Below are 18966 nucleotides of genomic sequence, written 5' to 3' on the forward strand. Positions count from 1 at the left end.
ACCATAGCTGATACTATTAGGGTCCCTGGGCTGGAGCCTGGAGTAGAGGGTGGGCCTGGGCTTCCCCCTGCCTTTGCCCCCTGATTAATCAGTGAGACTGGCAGACAACAGAGACTGTGCAAGGAAGGATAACTTCTCTTCACCTCCCTTGCTGGCTTATGATGAAAATGGCTCAGTAGACTGACCTTTGTCCCTAGCGAGAGAAGGGTTATGTGGAGGGTCACACTGAGCCTCTGAGGCTAGCGAAATCTGCCAGAAAACGTGGGACGCACGGAGGCAAGGACAGAGCTTTGTCACAACACCACCAAACTTCTTGATGAAAGAACAAACAAACAAAGAAGTCATTAAGCACCTCTGCCATTTCCACATTTTCTATTTTTTTTTCCTCCCCTCATTGAGTAACGGGCCTACTCTGTCCTTGGTCTTCCTCTTGCTTCAAATATATTTTTAGAATATTTTCTTGTTACCCTTTATGTCTCTAGCTAGTTTGATCTCATTTTGTGCCTTGGCCTAATTTTGTTCCTACATACTTATGTTATTTGTTTATATTCATCCTTTGTAATTTGACCAAGTTTCTATTTTGTAATTTGACCAAGTTTCTAAGTTTTTTTGTAGGATTCTTTTTTGAGTTTTAGATCATTGAAGATCTCCTGGTTAAGGCAGGGAGGTCTCTTGCCATATGTCCTATCTTTCCTACGCAGTGGGATAATTTGCTCTTGTGCCCTTAATAATGTCTCTCTGAAAAACTGCCAACTGTCTTCTATTGTTTTTCCTCTTAGATTTGCTTCCCATTGGATTCATAGATACTAAGGTCAGAAGGGACCGTTATGATCATCTAGTCTGACCTCCTGCACAATGCAGGCCACAGAATTTCACCCACCCACTCTTACCTTCCAACTCCCTGAGTTTGCTAAGGTCTGCCTTCTTGAAATCCACTGTCTTTATTTTGCTGTTCCCCCTCCTACCATTCCTTAGAATCATGAACTCTACCATTTCATGATCACTTTCACCCAAGCTGCCTTCCACTTCCAAATTCTCAACCAGTTCCTCCCTATTTGTCAAAATCAAATCTAGAACAGCCTCACCCCTAGTAGCTCTCTCCACCTTCTGAAATAAAAATGGTCTCCAATACATTCAAAGAACTTGTTGGATAATCTGTGCCCTCCTGTGTTATTTTCCCAGTAGATGTCTGGGTAGTTGAAGTCCCCCATCACCACCAAGTCCTGCGCTTTGGATGATGGTTAGTAGTTTTAAAAAAAGCCTAATCCACCTCTTCTCCCTGGTTAGGTGGTCTGTAGTAGACCCATATCATGACATCACTATTTTTATTTTTTTTTACCCCTTTTATCCTTACCCAGTGACTTGCAACAAGTCTGTCTCCTACTTCCATCTCAACCTCAGTCCAAGTGTATACATTTTTAACATATAAGGCAACACCACCTCCCTTTTTTCCCCTGCCTGTCCTTCCTGAGCAATATGTACCCTTCTATATTAATATTCCAGTCATGCATATTATCCTACCAAGTCTCTGTGATGCCAACTATGTCACAGTTGTGTTTACTTGCTAGCATTTTAAGCTTTTCCTGATACTTTTCCCATTAGTATACAGACATCTAAGATACTGATTTGAGGCAGCATACCTCCTGGGATGCCACGTCAGGGCGACAGATGGGTGCCTCCATCCCCCTCAGAAGAGTCACCAACCACCACTACCCTACGTCTCCTCCTGGGAGTGGTGGCTGCAATGCTCCCAGCCTTGGGGGTACATGGCTTCTCCTCCTCCACCTGTGGGGGTGATTCCTCATCTCTCATTGCCAGGGCGGCATATCTGTTTTCCATTACCATGGTGGGTGGATCGGGAGTAGGGGTGGAGCACTGCCTGCTGCCAGAAGTAACCAGCAGCCAGTGTCCTCCCTGGGACAGAGCCATATCTTCCTCCTCTGGTGCCATGACAGCAGTCCTCTCTAGCTGGATAGCATCCTCAGCCTTGGATGTCTCCATATGAATACACTCAAGGAATTCCTCGTAGGCACGGATGCTTCTCAGCCTAGCCACCTCCTCCTGTAGCTCCCCCACCTGCTTCCTGAGAGATTCCACCAGCAGGCACCTTTCACACTGGATGGTCTCCACAGCCTGGCTTTCTGAGAGTGGGAAATGCAGGCCACAGTCTCTGCAAATCCACACCAGGATCTGGGTACAGGCATCCAGGTTGTCTGTCTGGATATAGGCGCAGGTGGAGGAGACAGGAGCAGCATTGGCACTGGCGAGGCGGCCCTTCCTAACCAAGGCGATAATATTGATTCCCTCCCACAAATCCCCTCTCAAGCTGCCCTGTTTGCTAGCTCCCCTTGGTCACTTAGCCCCCGGCTTTTAAGGCCTTCCCTCCTAGGTCAGCCCTACCCCCTTGTTAATCACACAGGGGGAGGGTGATCACAAGGCTGATCGAGGTTGATCAAAGATGATCCAGGGAACAAAGGTTCAAGCAGTCCCCAGACACAATCTCAACTGACACAGTAACTGAAATAATCTGAAAGAGAGAGAAAAACACAAACAGCCAAGCATACTCACTCGCCCCAAGGTTAGTACTCACACCTTGTTCGTTCAACAGGAGGATCTCCTTCTCCTCTCAGACTCCCCTGTTCCAGTCCTCTGTTCTCTAGCAGATAATGGGGTTAAAAACCTCTTTGACCCTTCTCAGCTTCTAGCTGGACCGTTCATCAGTTTGCGTCTTGACTTTTCTCCAACTAACTGTCAATGGGTTTGTACAAGTCAGTTAGGTCTCAATATTACACCTGCTCATGCTGACATTTTTCCCCAATATGGTAAGTATTGAAATGAAACATTAGGGTGGTAACTCTCTCCATGCTCCAAATGCACTCGAGGCCTCCTTGCTTGGCTTCCTAGCCCAACCTCTTCTGAAGGTCCCATTCTCCCGCCATGGCACTTCAATAACTGTTTTTCCAGCAGCTTGATGCCCCTCCAGTCAGTCTCTTCATACAAGGTAGCAGAGAGAAAGGGATTAAACAAAAAACCCTCCTCTTGCTCATCCTGTTACCAAGGGTGGGGAAGTATTAAATTCTGGGCTGCCCAAGACACCTTTGTTCCTCAAAGGCAGAATTAAAGAATAAAAAGCATTTTAAGGAAAATCAATAAATTTCTCATGACTGCCAATGTAACAGATTGAAAAAAGATATTTGTCTAATGAACAGGGTTTAATAATCCTTACTCAGCTATGTGATTTCCAGGTGGATGATACCTAGCTTTTTCCTGGGGCTTGGGACAGCTGTGCTGGGGAATTAGTTTCCAGCTACATGTCAAATAAGGATTATTGTATGGAGACAATTGAGCTCAGCCTCTAGGAACCCACATTCACTTGTTTGTATACCCAAATGCAACCTGTCTCCCCTACTAGCTGTTTTTGACCTAACCCTCAGATCCGGAGCCAGGATATAGAGATGATTCACACTGGGAGTTCATGTCAAGGAGGGAACCAGCATGGATTTGGCCCATGCAGGGAGTCTGAATGCTCTGCTTTGTGGGAGGCACCTCATTGCATTAGGGGAGGGAGAGGGCCAGGATTGAGAGAGTGGTATTTTTAAGGTCAGGCTTGACAAAGCCCTGGCTGGGATGATTTAGTTGGGGATTGGTCCTGCTTTGAGCAGGGGGTTGGACTAGATGACCTCCTGAGGTCCCTATGATTCTATGGTCAGAATTGAAGAATTTACTTTCTGTGAGCAAAAAGCTGCCAAATTATTGTGAGACTAAGGTCACAGACCACTTTTTAAAACTATTTTTCAAATGACAATATATAAAATATATAGATAGTGTGGCTGTTCCTAGAGATTCCAGTTATTTCTAGAAGAGGTTGTGTCCAACCATTCATTCATTCTGAATCCTCAAATTACTGTAATATGCAAAATGCTACTCTGTACTCAGAATGGCCAGCAAAACTGTCCAAACCTGCTTGGTATCTGCCTAAAGCTAATGTTCTCATCTGTTTTATCTTAGAAAAGTAAATGTAAATTGCTCTGCTCAAATTAAAGCAGAACATATCTTTGTCATCTGTGATTTATTTCAGAGTAGCAGCCGTGTTAGTCTGTATTCGCAAAAAGAAAAGGAGGACTTGTGGCACCTTACAGACTAACAAATTTATTTGAGCATAAGTTTTCGTGAGCTGATGAAGTGAGCTGTAGCTCACGAAAGCTTATGCTCAAATAAATTTGTTAGTCTCTAAGGTGCCACAAGTACTCCTTTTCTTTTTGTGATTTAACATTTTTACTGAAGAATAATTAGATTCCATTGATTTTTACAAGATACTATATGTGCCAATGTTAAGCGTGCAAAATAAAATACATATGCAGAGATAAATATTTATTAATATGATGCCTATGCCTGTCAGTCAGCATGATTCTCAGACTTAAAGTAACTGAAATACAGCAAAATAAAAAGCATCACAAGAAAGCTTCAGAATAGTGGGAACATGCATTTGTTTGAAAGATTGATGTGGTTACATGGAGAAACATAAGACACTGATTTTGGGGTTCTCAATAGAAAGATCTCTTCCAGACACATAAGTGAAGAGGTCCAAAGTGATGGCTTTCAGATTTGTTGCAGTGTTGGTCATGATTAAACAAATGAATTTTCGTGTTCAATATAGCACATTTCCACTTCAATAAACCAAATTTTTGCATAATCTCCTTTCAAACTATAGTTGCCACATTTATTTTCTCCCACACTAGGAAAGCATGTTTTCTTCTGCTCTAAGATTTGAAATTATCCTAAAATAAATCTTTCTTTAATAAATCCACTTTAAATTTGGGTTAGAAAATCAACTTTGTCTTAGGTCAGATGAGAGCATGGAATTGTCTTGCTAATTTAATCAGTAGACTCTTTCCCTAGCTCTACTTCCTCATAAGAATTTTGTTAACAAATACTAGAAATACAGAATTTTGTCCATATGCTTTATCAGTACAAAACTTTAAACAGGGAATAAGAGCCTCTCCCTGAATGGTTCTTGGTGGTTTTGAGCAGTGTTAGAGAAAGAATCTGCCCTCAAAAGTGCACAGAGTGTAGCCTGGAAAACTGCTGCTGTACCTTGCTACGAACAAGGTTTTTCCTCTCCATGTTATTTAAATAAATGTCAAATCCTTGAACATGACACTTAGTACAATTAATGGTTTAAAGGGATTTGCAAAAAGTTATGTAACTGGGCACTTCACTTTGTCCACAGAAGTTTAGACAACCTGAAAAAAATTAAGGATTGGAATTTCTTCCAGTCATTCTATTAAATATTGGTGTGTTCACAATATAATGCAGTGATCTTTGGAACGCTATTTATTTTTTGCTAATGGGAGATAACTGCTTTTAATGTGTCCACAAGATGGTGCTTCAGTTGTTTTGTTGCTGTAAGGTGTCCTTTTTTAAAAACTTCCTTCAGTTCATTCCAAATTCCTTTTATTGGACTGAGTTACATGATTTAGGTGGCCAAATCACATAATACCAGTGTTTTCATTCAGTGTTTGTGCCCACAGTTGAGTGTGCTCTGAATCGATCTTGTTGAAAAATAAATCCTCAAGTTTCCTCAGTGCAGTACCAATACTAATATCCCTTCCTACAACTCGCTGTCTGCTACCTCTTAAACAGCTTGCCAACAGCTTTGAGAGAGGGATATTTACACACTGAGATTACTCCATCATACTTAGCAGTAGGGCCCGGAATTTTCCATCCCTGGCTGCTAAATAATTAAATCTGTATGATAGACCACCTTAGACAATTTCTTGTCTTATACTACTGTACCTCAAACTTTTGAAATAATAATCTGTGCCACCTTCATCTGGTCACCTCAGTCAAGAAACAAATGGTCAGTCCCTTAAATTGGTCACCTAAGACAGTTTTCACCATATAAATCTTTCCAGTGAGACTGAAAAAAGTATCTGTTTCACCCAATCATTATTTTAAAGAAATAAAAATGTTTCAGAACAGTCTCTCTTTTGCTTAGCATCCAGATATTAACTACATTGCATTCTGTGTCCTTGTTAGATAATTTCTTATGGTCTATTTTTCCATTCAAACTAATATTACCTGATTTCTTATCTCATTGTCTATATGATGAATTTGATGTTAATTTTTTCCACTTCCCATTTTTATTTTGTTTCCATATTTTTTCACATTACCGCTTATCTTGGTAAGTCTTCATTCCTTTTCTTCAAACACACTTCAAAAAGGTTAGATTTATCATATTCTCTCAAAAACTTGCTAGTAGGATAAAATGTCAGGAGATTCCAGTTAGCAGAAAGCTAATCTAAGTCACATCCCAAATGTGGATGTAGTCCACATACTTTTCTAGCATGTGTGAGTATTAAAGAGGAGGACACACCACTGAGAACGTCGGGGTCCTGTGACCTGTACCCTTGCAACAGAAAAAGCTGAAGAGCTTATGCTGAGCCTCTGAGGGCCCCAGGTGGAACAGTACCAGACAACTGAGGCTTATACTCTTCAGGGCTTTATAGATAGCAACCAGCATCTTGAATTAAATTCCATTGTGAACTGGGAATCAATCTGAAGTTCAGTGCACAAGTACAATATACTCCTGCCAGTCTGCCCTACTTAACTGTCAAGCGCTCCACACATACTGCACCAGCTGAAGTTTCTGGGTAGCCTTCAAGATTAGCCCCAAGTAGAGCTTTGTTGGACTAGTCCCTAGCCTTGAGATTACAACTATAGATAACCACAGTGAAGGTCCCATCTGAAGGGGAAAGCATACGATCTCATGTCCAGCGTCAGAAGACAAAGTATTCAGGAAATTTCCATAGAAGTCCAAGAAAAAAAAAAAAGGAATCCAATGAGACCTTAAAACTGTGAGCCTTCAGTAGTTGCAGTGGTTAGACTCTTTCCTCAAAATATATCTTTTGTGTCAATCAGCATTTCTTTAATGTCATCCAGATTGAATTATGAAATATCGTGCAACTAATGAGAATGTATTTCCCACAAAATAAATGGATAGAGTTGTCTGAATCCTGTTTTGCAAAATAAAGGCTGTAAGGCCAACAGAATCTATAAAAATAAATATATTCCATGGCTTTAAGAGACAGAGGAAAATGTATTGAAAAAATCCTAGAACAAACATTTTAAATTTTAGCTGATTCCTTGCTCCATTGATTTTATCACTCTTTCAAATCAGAGTGAATATTAAGTGACAAGTTAAGGTGTCACATCTATGGTTCATGAAGAAAACACCCAATTCCTTAGTACTTTGCAAGTTTACTTTAATCCAAAATATCCTACCACGGAAAAGGACTATCCCAAAAAGCTTCCGATCAGAATACCGTAACAAGGCTAAATCAAATCCTGGACCCAGTTCAACCCGTTCTTTAGACCATGAAAGTACTGTAGCTTAAATCTGAGTAACAGTTTTCACTAAAAACATTTAACAGCAATCTGTTAAAAGTTTTTTATATTATAATTTAATTAAATGTATTATAATTTAATATATTTTAAATTGCTACCACTTTAAAGTGCAATTCCCTTCTCAAAGTGACTAAAAATGGGGTACCAGGTTTATTATGCCAATTTCTATTATAAGTCGTGCTCAATGTAGAAGATGTTTTAACCAAATGCAAGCCATGAAAACCCATGCTGGGCTCTCAGAATCAAACTGGGGTCTTTCCTCATGCATCGCCACCAATGAAAGTGGCTTTGCAAATAAAATTAAGTTCTTAATGATGCCTGTGCAAACCTACAGCCTCCAATGGGGTTGCAAAGATGTACCCAACTGGAATTTAGTAAACCTTGTTGATGACAGAAGCAACAGAGTCTAGCTCCCTTTCTCATAGCACTGCAAAGACAATAAAAAGCAGTACAATCTTATTTTTGTCAGTGAAGTAGGCAGATATGAATCAGAATACATGCAGTGAGCAGCTATGATTGAGCAAGTACCCTTTTTTACACAAACACTTTTCAAAGTAGTTTGCACTTTAAGATTATGGGCTTAAGTTTCTCTATAAAGTAGATAAGGGAGCATTTCAGTACATTTCTAATATTTACTAACCTTTGGGGATGTTTCAGAAACACAATATACAAACTCCCCTTATAGATTACTGACTCCCATTCACGATGGTCCGGCATACATGCCACTTGTGATGTCACATACATCACTGAAGAGTAATGGCCAGAGGCAATGTTCAGATTCTTGCCCTCCCTTCCAGGATTTTAAAATTTTGGTTTTTCTTCAGTAACAGTACTTTATAGTGCTTTATGGGAGGGAGGGGGGGAATAGAGAAAGAAGAGGAGATAAATAGGATTTGCCTTAATCAAAGTCAAGTTCCAGTGCTCTTCCTGGATGATTATGTCATCAGCAGAGTGCATGCTGGGATATGGAGAAGCAGACTTGAGAAAAAGACTCAAAGTAAACCATTTTGTGCTAAAGTGTCCCTCATTAGTTATTTGGGAAACTACCCACACATTTGTAACGTTTTACAAATATGTGAAATTAACTTTAAAAATATCACTTTATTAAACACATTTCTAATGTTCAGTCTTAAGTATATACTACAAATCTAATTAGCACTGCAGTGGGAGACAAAAATCAAGTCTTCCCTTAGGTTAAGCACTAATAGGCTATAAACAAATGACTGATGAGAAGAGAAGGAACAGGAATTATAGGCAAGGGTACTAACTAACCCTTCATTCCCAACTATGTAACGAAGTCATCCATTACACACATTACAGTACATAAAGCCTCATCTCCAAAAACTAAAATTTGGAATGTCATTTTATTTAAAATGCACAGCATGCAGTGTTTTGCAATTGTCAAAAGGCATGCTATTTTAAATTCTCATAATTCACTGGCAAATGACATTTTAAAAAACTACTATTACAAAGCATTTAATCAAATCCTGACATTTTGGTTTCCACCATTATCATTTGCTGCAATGCATATGATTTAATCTTAAATTGATTTTGATGACTTGTATTCCCTATCAACATTTCTGCCCTCAGTATGTCAGTCACTAGATTACCCACCAACAGATTCATCAAGATGCTCTTATTGCCACCTCTCTCCCATGAGCAATTTTCATGTTACTGAAACGTTTTAAAGTGCATAAAGGATTTTTCTTGGAGAAAGATTTATCGCTAATTATTCCATTAATATTTCAATTACTAGATTTGCATGATTTGTACTCACTAAGCCTTTATTAAAAGATTATTTCTCACAGAGTCTGCTATGACTTGGATACCTATTGCAGAAAGCCTTATTCTAGAAACCCATTTTATAAAACACTAGAATCCTGCATTTCAAACACATCAATTCTATGCACTCAGTTTTGGGATTACTGACAGCCATGACACACATTTCAGCACAATTGTTTTACTTCTCCCACACAAAGGGGTTTTTCTGAAGGGCGGGGGTGGGGGGGGGGAAAAAGCAATCTACAATTCAGATTCATACAAGTAGTGCCTGTGTAAATAAATTAATATATCATCTTCACATCTGTTTAAGTATAAATATTTCTTGAATATGTTAAAACTGCTACACCACCTCTTGTTTTTGCTAGCAAAGATCATTTGCAGAATATTGCCTCTTAAAAGGATAAAAAGCCAAATGAAAAATATCAGAAAACTACTAAATAAATTTATATCCTCCAATGTTAGCAAGTTAAAGCAACAAAAAGGCATATGGGTGGGAAAAAGTCTGAAGAGAGAAAACCTACACACAAGACATGGCCAAGATCACCTACAAAAAAAAAAAGCGTGTTGAGATTTCTACATCCTGCGCAGTAACTCAACATACTCTAGGCCAAGCCCAAAGCCAACTGCATTCAAGAGACTGATCTGATCCTCTGAGGTTATGTCAATAATTGCAACACTGGCAGAAGCATGTTTCCAAATCATGAAACTCGAGAAAAGGGCAGTTCTTTTTGGAGGGATTGATCTTAGAAGGGGGAAAAAAAAAAGACCATATAGCTAGAATATAACAACTGGTTCAAAGTGGCAGGTAGAACAAATGAAACAAAGTCTGTTCTAGCATTAAACATCTGTATCTTGCAAATACCTCCAATGGCTTCTAGAAGGAAGTAGTTAAATGAGTGCAAACTGACGTGTAAGTTGACAAAAAATTGAAATAGGGAAACTATCTTCTGTGTATTTTCAGGCATTAACATTTGCCTTATAGAAACTAAAAGATCTAAGTTCCAAGTCCCAAATAAATTCACCTCTAACAGTCTCATGTAGAAATTATGCTAAGAAGCTTTTGTTGAACTGATCTTCCAAACAAAGTTGTTGACTTTGAATCTAAAGCTGTTCTGGAAACCGAGTCAGTAACAACAGTTCAGGAAGCCTACAGCATGAAGTAAATGAGGTATGGTATTGAGGTGACTGCAGTTTCAATAGCTGTTCCATCTCTGTGCAAACTTGTTTCCAAAAGAGAGTACTCCAAGGATTTCTTCTGTCAAGTCTACAATATTTCCAAATCTACATGTCGAACATCAGGATTGCGTTGCTGAAACAAAAAAAAACAAATTTTATTAATAAGCATAGACAATCAAATGTACCACGACAATGCTGATGACAAGACCTGCCACGATGTTGGCAACAAACAACAAATCCCTCCTCATGGTAACATAGCAATTGTTTTAAAATGAAGACTAACTAATACATTTAATCCATGCTTTAGGCAGCTCTAAAGAATTTGTCCACCAAGGAACATTTATCAGCGTGTACTAGAATGGTGACAACTTCATAGCTAAATAAGTTCTAATGCTTTCAAAAGTACGAAGCAGCTCATGATTTAAAAAAGGTAATTGGTTTCAACTTAATTTAATTTAAAATTTAAAATGTAATTAAAATTAATTTAATTTTTAAAAGGTAATTGGTTTTAAAGGTAAAAATGTCCAAATGAAAAAAAAATTACATTCTACATAGAAGAGGCACTTTCCTGAATGCCAAAAGTGCATGAAAAGAACTGGTCTATACTATTAAATATGTGGTTTGCACAACAGGTGATGTTTGCTTCAAGTGACATGCTTCACCAACATTTCTACAGGTGACTTTAAATTAGGTAAAGCTTTGTCAATAGCAACACAATTATTGAAATCCCTATATACATTGAAAATAGAATTCATGTTTTGAACATTACTATTCTTGAGCTTGCTGTTCAAAAATCACTAAGGGCTGGCAAGCAAATCCAACTATAGTCAAAACATTGATTTTGATTTCAATAGCACCACTCTGGGGAGATAAAATTAAAATTACTTAGAATGCTTCTCAAAAATCCTACACACGCTAGAACACGCTCTTGAAAGCACCTTCTGATGAAGGGAAAAGGCAATCACAAAGGCACAACATTTATCTGGCACACTATGGTTAGGATCATGGCTCCGTGCTCCCCTTCAGAAATACCATGGAATTTACCTATGCCTGTGGAAATATTTGTCTGCCCAAATGCCTCACATCTTCAGACAAAGGAAATGCTTAACTACTCCAAAAGCAGGAAAATAAATTCTTCAGCAGAAAGGAAAAACATTTTAAAAAATCATAGCCTTATAGTGCCCACCAAGGAAATGTATGGAATGGATATGTTCTGCATTAAAATGTTTCCTTGGGGGCTTTTCATAAACTTGTAATATAAACAGTTTTCCCATTTATTTCATGCAGACTAATATGATTTATTTGTACATACTATTCCTTTTGCTGCTCAGCCACAAAGGGCATGAGACAGATACCCTGTCCACCTTTTCATCCTAGGAGGAACAGACAACTCTGTTCTTCCAAGCACTAGCATTTTCCCAGATTGTGAGATGTAACAGAATGTAAGGCAAGAAAACCAGACTCCAAAAACAGAACTGAATGTTGAACATCTAGTACTTCCCAGACCTCTCCAATCCACATATACTTTCAGGAATTCCCAGCATCTGCTTAAAACTAGGTGATCATAAACTATTGATACAAGACCAGAGTCACAACACAACTGTCTGACTAGATCTCAGTCCAGCCCAATAACACCACTCTAGAATTTGAAATCACAAAGGCAAAAAGTGTTAAAGAGGCCTTGTGATGAATCTATCCATTTATAAAGTTATGGTTTGGTATAATGGACAGACCACAAGCTAAATGAAAATTACCTAGGGAGGTGGTAGAATCTCCTTCCTTAGAGGTTTTTAAGGTCAGGCTTGACAAAGCCCTGGCTGGGATGATTTAACTGGGAATTGGTCCTGCTTCAAGCAGGGGGTTGGACTAGATGACCTTCAGGGGCCCCTTCCAACCCTGATATTCTATGATTCTATGAAAATAAAAGCATGCCACACCTACCCACCATAAACTTCTCAGGTAAGGTTTTAGTAGCCACAATGTAACAATGATGACAAACCTTTGCTGTTCCAATTGAAAGATATCTTTAAATCCTAAACTGAAAAAAGGATGGATGCTTGTTTGTGTGTCTACTGAAGTTGTGTCACATGATAGAGCAGTAGTCGCAGTGACAGATATTCTGTTTTGCCAAGAGCAAAACAAAAAATAAGACAAAGTAATTGGCGCCCCCTTCATATGCAATGACATCACTTTTGATACAACATTAAGTGTATGGTTAAAAACCATTTAAAAGTTGCTTCTCATTACAGCCGATGTGGAGTTCAAGGGCCTATAAATGACTTGACATTTTGAGACAACTGTACCATTTTTCAGAAAACGCAAACAGGTAATATTCCATGGGAATTGTTATCAATAAGTAGTAATGATCTTAGAATGGCAAGTGCCTTAGACAGAGACAAAACAAACCACCATGCAAACCACACATGTCAAGCAGACCCAAGGCACGATAAATACTTGTTTTCAAGGTCAGATTTGTTCAATGAAACTTAACTGAAGTTTGTCCCTGCTTTTCTTAAAGGTACAACAAAGCCCTAAATATCAGCAAAATAGGAGCATTCAGACTGACTAATAATTTTTACCAACTGAATATTACCTTTAGCTCCTTTTCAAGCCGGTCTACTTCAGCTCCCAGTGTGTCAATGATATTCTCTCCATGTTTAAGCATGAAGGCTTCTAATTCCTCAAGAGTTTTCACCTGCTGAATTTCCTAGCAAGAAATGAAATTTGAGAGGTTGGAGGGGAAGGTAAAAACCAAAACAAAACGAAAAACAAGCAACCATCAATTTTTAAACATATTGGTGTTTCCTAATGGGCAACCATTTGCCAAAGAACTGGAAAAGACTGGGCTTCTTTATCATTCCTGACTTTTCAGGGCAGTGAGGACGAAGGACATGAAGGATGTAAAACAGATGGGGAGGAAGATGGGCTGGCAATAAACCTGCATTATGTACATACACATTTTCACTTTTTCCTTTATTCACAAACTAGGTTTAGAGAACTGCACTTTGTCTTTCCAAAAAAAGTCATCTCTTCAAAAAGCTGGTAAACCTCTCCGTTTTCTCCTAACAAGGCAGAGCAGCTTCTCTCTTCTTGTTCTCTCCTCTCATTCTCTCTCAGAAACGTAAGGCCAGAACGGACCACCGTAACCATATAGTTTGACCTTTTGCATAACACAGGCTACAGAACTTACCCAACATCTTCCCTGTTTGAATTATAGCATGTCTTAGAAAAACAACCGTTCTTGATTTTAAAATGGACACTGATGGAGAATCCATCACAATTCTTGATAAGTTGTTCTAATGGTTATGTACCCTCACTGTTAAAAATTTATACTTTATTTCCAGTCTGAATTTGTCTAGCTTCAAGTTCCAGCCACTGGAACTTGCCATACTCTTGTCTGCTAGACTGAAGAGCTCATTCTCCATATAGGTATTTCTAAACTGTGATCAAGACACCCCTTAGCCATTTCTCTGTTAAGCTAAAATAGACAGACTACTCTAGGAGCTCAAACACAGAAGCCAGGTTTTCTAATCCTTTAATCATTCTTGTGACTTCTCTGAACCCTCTTCAATTTATCAACCTCCCTTCTTGAATTATGCCCACCAAAACTTGCTACACATTCCAGTAGTGGTCACGTCAGTGCCAAATATAGCAGTAATATAACCTCCTTACTCTTATTGTATATTCCCGTTTATACATCCAAGGATTACATTAGCCCAGGGGTGGGAAAACTTTTTGGCCCGTAGGTCACATCTGGGTATGGAAATTGTATGGCAGGCTCACAAAATTGGGGTTAGGATGTGGGAGGGGATTCAGGCTCTGGCTGGGGGTTTGGGCTCTGGGGTGGAGCCAAAAACGAGGTGTTCAGCGTGCAGGAGGGGGCTCCAGGCTGGGGCAGGGGGTTAGGGTGGGGGGAGTGAGGGCTTTGGCTGGGGGTGCAGGCTCTGGGGTGGAGCTGGGGATGAGGAGTTTGGGATGCAGAAAGGTGCTCCAGGCTGGGACCAAGGGGTTTGGAAGGCGGGAGGGGGATCAGGGCTGGAGTTTGGAGGGCAGGAGGCGCTCAGGAGTGCAGGCTCCGGGCAGCGCTTACCACAGGCAGCTCCCAGAAGCAGCAGCATGTCCCCCCTCTGGCTCCCACACGGACGCAGGGCCAGGCAGCTCGCCACACTGTCCCGTGCACAGGTGCCGCCCCTGCAGCGCCCATTAGCTGTAGTTCCCGGCCAATGGGAGCTGCGGGGGTGGCACACTGAGCCTCCTAGCTACCCCTAAATGTAAGAGCCAGAGAGGGGACATGCCGCTGTTTCCGGGAGCTGCCTGTAGTAAGCACTGCCCAGCGGGAGCTCAAGGGCAGGATTAAATCTGCTGGTGCACTGGATGTGGCCTGCTAGCCGTAGTTTGCCCACCCCTGCATTAGCCCTTTTGGCCACAGCATTGCACTGGGAGCTCACATTCAGCTGCTTATCCACCATGACTCCAAGTCTTTTTCAGTCACTGCTTCCCAGAATAGTGTCTCCCATCCTGTAAGTATGGCCTACATTCTTTGTTCTGAAGTTCACATTTGGGTGTATTAAAAGGTATATTTATTTGCTTGCACACAGCTTATCAAGCAATCCAGATCATTCCATATTAGTGACCCATCCTCTGTTATTTACCAATCCCCCAACCTAGGGTCATCTGCAAACTTTGGCAGTGATGATTTTATTTTCTTCCATGTCACTGATAAAAATGTTAAACAGCACAGGGCAAAGAACCAATTCCTGAAGTAGTCCACTAGAAACATACTCACTTGAAGATAGTTCCCCATTTACAATTACACTGAGACCTATCAGACAGTTTTTTTAAAAAATTTTAATACATGCCATGTTAATTTTTTATTGTTCAAGTTTTTTTAATCAAAATGCCAAGTCAACTGCTAACAGAAGTCTAAATAAATTATATCAACACCTACCTTTATCAACCAAACTTGTAATCTTACTCAAAGAAGTAAAAGGTAGTTTGACTGGATCTGTTTTCCATAAACCCATGTTGATTGACATTAATTATATTAACCTCCTTTCATTCTTGATTAATTAAGTCCCATATCAGCTGTTCCATAATTTTGCTTGGGATCAATGTCAGACTGACAGGACTATAATTAGCCTGGTTGTCCCATTTACCCCTTTTAAATATTGACACATTTCTTCTAGTCTTCTGGAACTTCCACGGTGTTCCAAGACTTATTGAAAATTCATATTAATGGTCCCAGCAAGCTCCTCGGCCAGCACTTTTAAAACTCTTGGATGCAAGTTATCCAGACCTGCTGATTTAAAAATGTGTAACTTTAGTGGTAGCTGTATAATGTATTGCATCACAGGTGGCAAAGTAAATGTAGTAATACCTAAAGATTCACTATGCAGCCTGCAGGAAATACTCATCCTTGGCCCCCAGAAAGAGCCAAGTAAACCAGCTGTGAACTGAGACTAGGAGATGTCAACAGTGCACCAAACAGAAGAAAAGAGGTTAAGGAAAACAGGATGTAACACTCTCTACAGAATTACTAGGCAGACTTCTTCTATAAAGAAAGGAATTTTTCACCAAATAGTAAAACCGAAGCTAACAGATGTATAAAAACCTATAGATGGTATCCCAATACTAACATGAGTTTTTCTTGGCTGTCTCATATCCAAGGACAGAACTGGCTAGATGCTTTTTAACTTGTAATATCACAGTCATAGGCGATAAGGCTGAAGTATATTTAAGACACAAATATTGCATCACTAATATAGACATAGCACAGTATAAGATCAACAGTACTCCTTGGATACAACGCTAACTTGACTTAAATAGTCTTCTTAACGTTTCCTGTAACATCTCTAAAAACGTACGTTAGTTTTTAAAAATCAAGTGCAAGGAGAGAAATAATGTGCTGTATGATCATAAACCAGACCTGAAACAATGCCACCTCTGGTTCTGATCTGAGCCTGCTTAGTTTGCGAGACCTATAACAATCAGTTTTTGGAGAAGAGATTTCCAGAGAAAATCCCAAGGTGTTGCAGAAGTGGTATTGGCATTGTCACAGGGTGAGCTTGCCTAGCTCCATCTTCCTGGTCTTCCTCTGAATCAGGGTGGTTTTTAGAAAAAGCTTTTCAGAGTAAGGAGCTGGGAATTATACAGGCAAATCTAGACAGAACAACAACTTGTGAATGTTGGGCAATATCCTGATTATTTAAAATTAGCCTTGTAATTTGACCTGGATACGTGTTTTTTTGTTTTGTTTTGTTGTTGTTTTTTTTTTTTTACACTTCTTGTACTAAGAAGGTTTTGTAGTGTTGCTATGCACTACTGCTGCATTTAAGCCCAGAGGTGGAGGCTGATGGTATGATCTCTGTGTATACTTTGTATCAGGGTGTTAAATATGTAAGGCCATCTGGGATTCTTCAGGATGAGGAGCTATATAAATGCAAAACAATATATCCCATCTACTTGCAAATTTTTCTTTTAATATGCTTGATAATGGGAAAGAAAAAAATGCTGGATGTAACGATATTGCTTTATTAAACATACTTGTAGCAGCTGTTCAATGTCTTGCTTTTCCAGGTAAGAACGAGTCACAACCCGTCCATCAAAGTCTACTTCTGCCTTGAATCTCACTTTGCTCAATCCCATGTCTGTGGCTTTAACATCATGAATTGCTCTGAAATAGATAATTTTAAAAAATGTGGAACAATGTAAAGCAAAACAATTAGCTGATCTGAATTCTGGTGTTCACTACAAATTGTCACAATTCAAAGATTTTGTAATTATATAGGGGCACTGTTCCCTTCTGTCCTGCATTAGAGCCTCTGAATATTTTCAGATCAAACTCTCATTACTACATATTCCTATGTTTAGTACTGGTTTAAATGTACCAAGTTTTACAAATATGACTGCTGAGCCTGCAACAGTGCATCAAGTCATTTGTGAGAGGGATAAAATGGCTAAGAACTGATTACAGGAGCATTAGGATCTGACCTGGTGGCTAGTTTATTTTTTCCCTTTGTGGTTAACAGATAACTGTAGAGACCAGAAATTTTCCTATCTGTAATTACCATTCTCTGATAAGTTAATAGATAACCACTCCTAGAGCTATGCTCAAAGTGAAAGCTCCAAGTTATCTACTACAGCAAGGGAGTTGTGTGTTTTACTTCTGGAGGAATTCTGCACCACTGTGCGCATGCAGAAACATGTCCCCCCATAGAGTCTCTTTGCTTTCCTGCAGAAAAATTGTTTTTGTGGGGAAGCAAAGAAAAGCTGCACCAGTGCTCATTCACCCCTCCCTGGAGGGGGAATGGGAAGTCTGGAGATGCCCTGGCCCCCAGGGACAGTTAGTCCCAGCTGGGTGGGGGTGGAAGGGTAGGATGACAACAATGGAGTTCCCCCTCCCCTGCACGGAGAAGCTGGAGCTGGGTCAGATCAACCCAGTAGAAACCGGGGTGGGGGTGGGGGGGTGGGAGGGAGGCAGAGGCATTGGGCGGACAGGGGGAGCAGCTCCCCATACAGTGATCTTTCCTCCCACTTCCCGGCCCCATCACTCCTCAGCTATGGGGGCAGTGGGTCACTGTACATGGAGCTGCTCCCCCTGTCTGCCCAAGCCCCAAGCATCTGGACAGACACACACACACCCCACACCCAGAACCTCCCCACCCCAACCGCACCGCATTAGGAGCCCCTGGTACCCAGAATCCCCCCACCCCTCCCAAGCCTTACCCCCTGCATTGGGAGCTCTCACCCCTGGACCCCCACCCCACTGAGCCCCAACCAACTGCACCCCCCACCCCACCAAGCCCCACTTTCCCAACACCCTGCCCCACCGCTGAGCCCTAATCACCTTCATTTGGACTCCCCTGCATCCAGAGCCCCACCCCCTCAATGAGCCCCTATACATTCAGATTCCCCCCCGCCCCCAACTGAGCTGCCTACATCCAGATTGCACCACACAGAACCCTGGTACTCTTGAGGAAATTCTGCACCTAAAATTAAAAATTCTGTGCCAAAAAATTAAAAATTCTGCAAATTTCTACATATTTTATTTGTCAAAATAACACCGTAACACAACATTATAGCCACACAGTTTTCAATTATTTTGGTAATTTATTTCAAAATACTTGTCAGTAAATAACTGAAAATGGTGTGATTATATTGTGTTATTTTGACAAATCAAATATGCAGAATTTTAAAATATTATGTGCAGAATTTTTAATTTTTTGATGCAGTATTCCTTCAGGAATAGTGTTTGCTCCTGCCTTAAATGATCCGAGTGGCTCAATCACCAGTTCCTTTTGAGCAAGTTAGAAACTCGTACATACACGTATTTTAAAATTATGACAAAGTGGTTTGGGGAAGAAGTAGTGATCTATGACAACTTACATCTTCAATGAACAGCAACCGCAGATAAGTCACTTCCTCTCTTTGACTGCTACCATTTGAAACCATCTTCACTTTTGGAGAATAAAGGACAGATTCTCCCCTGTGCCAAGTTATATTTGATGCAGGAATAAGTATCCCCCATCCATCATGGACCTGCTTACTTGTAGATATTCAAGCTCTCCCCGCCTCCCCCAACATGACTACTCTAATTTACCC

General features: G+C 40.3%; 1 protein-coding gene across 1 annotated transcript in view; it reads right to left on the bottom strand.

Annotated features, from left to right (window-relative positions):
* Nucleotides 1-4362: 4362 nt before the first annotated feature.
* SLC30A9 (solute carrier family 30 member 9) overlaps nucleotides 4363-18966 on the bottom strand; it is a 67573-nt gene continuing 52969 nt past the window's right edge. Inside the window, exons 16-18 of the mRNA XM_077815719.1 lie at nucleotides 16909-17038; nucleotides 12959-13072; nucleotides 4363-10498 (exon numbers count right to left, since the gene is read on the bottom strand). Coding sequence (XP_077671845.1) covers nucleotides 10454-10498; nucleotides 12959-13072; nucleotides 16909-17038 — 289 coding nt within the window. The 3' untranslated portion in view covers nucleotides 4363-10453. The remainder of the gene's footprint in view (nucleotides 10499-12958; nucleotides 13073-16908; nucleotides 17039-18966) is intronic.

Source organism: Eretmochelys imbricata, chromosome 4 (genome assembly GCF_965152235.1).
Source record: "Eretmochelys imbricata isolate rEreImb1 chromosome 4, rEreImb1.hap1, whole genome shotgun sequence".
NCBI classification, from domain to species: Eukaryota; Metazoa; Chordata; order Testudines; family Cheloniidae; genus Eretmochelys; species Eretmochelys imbricata.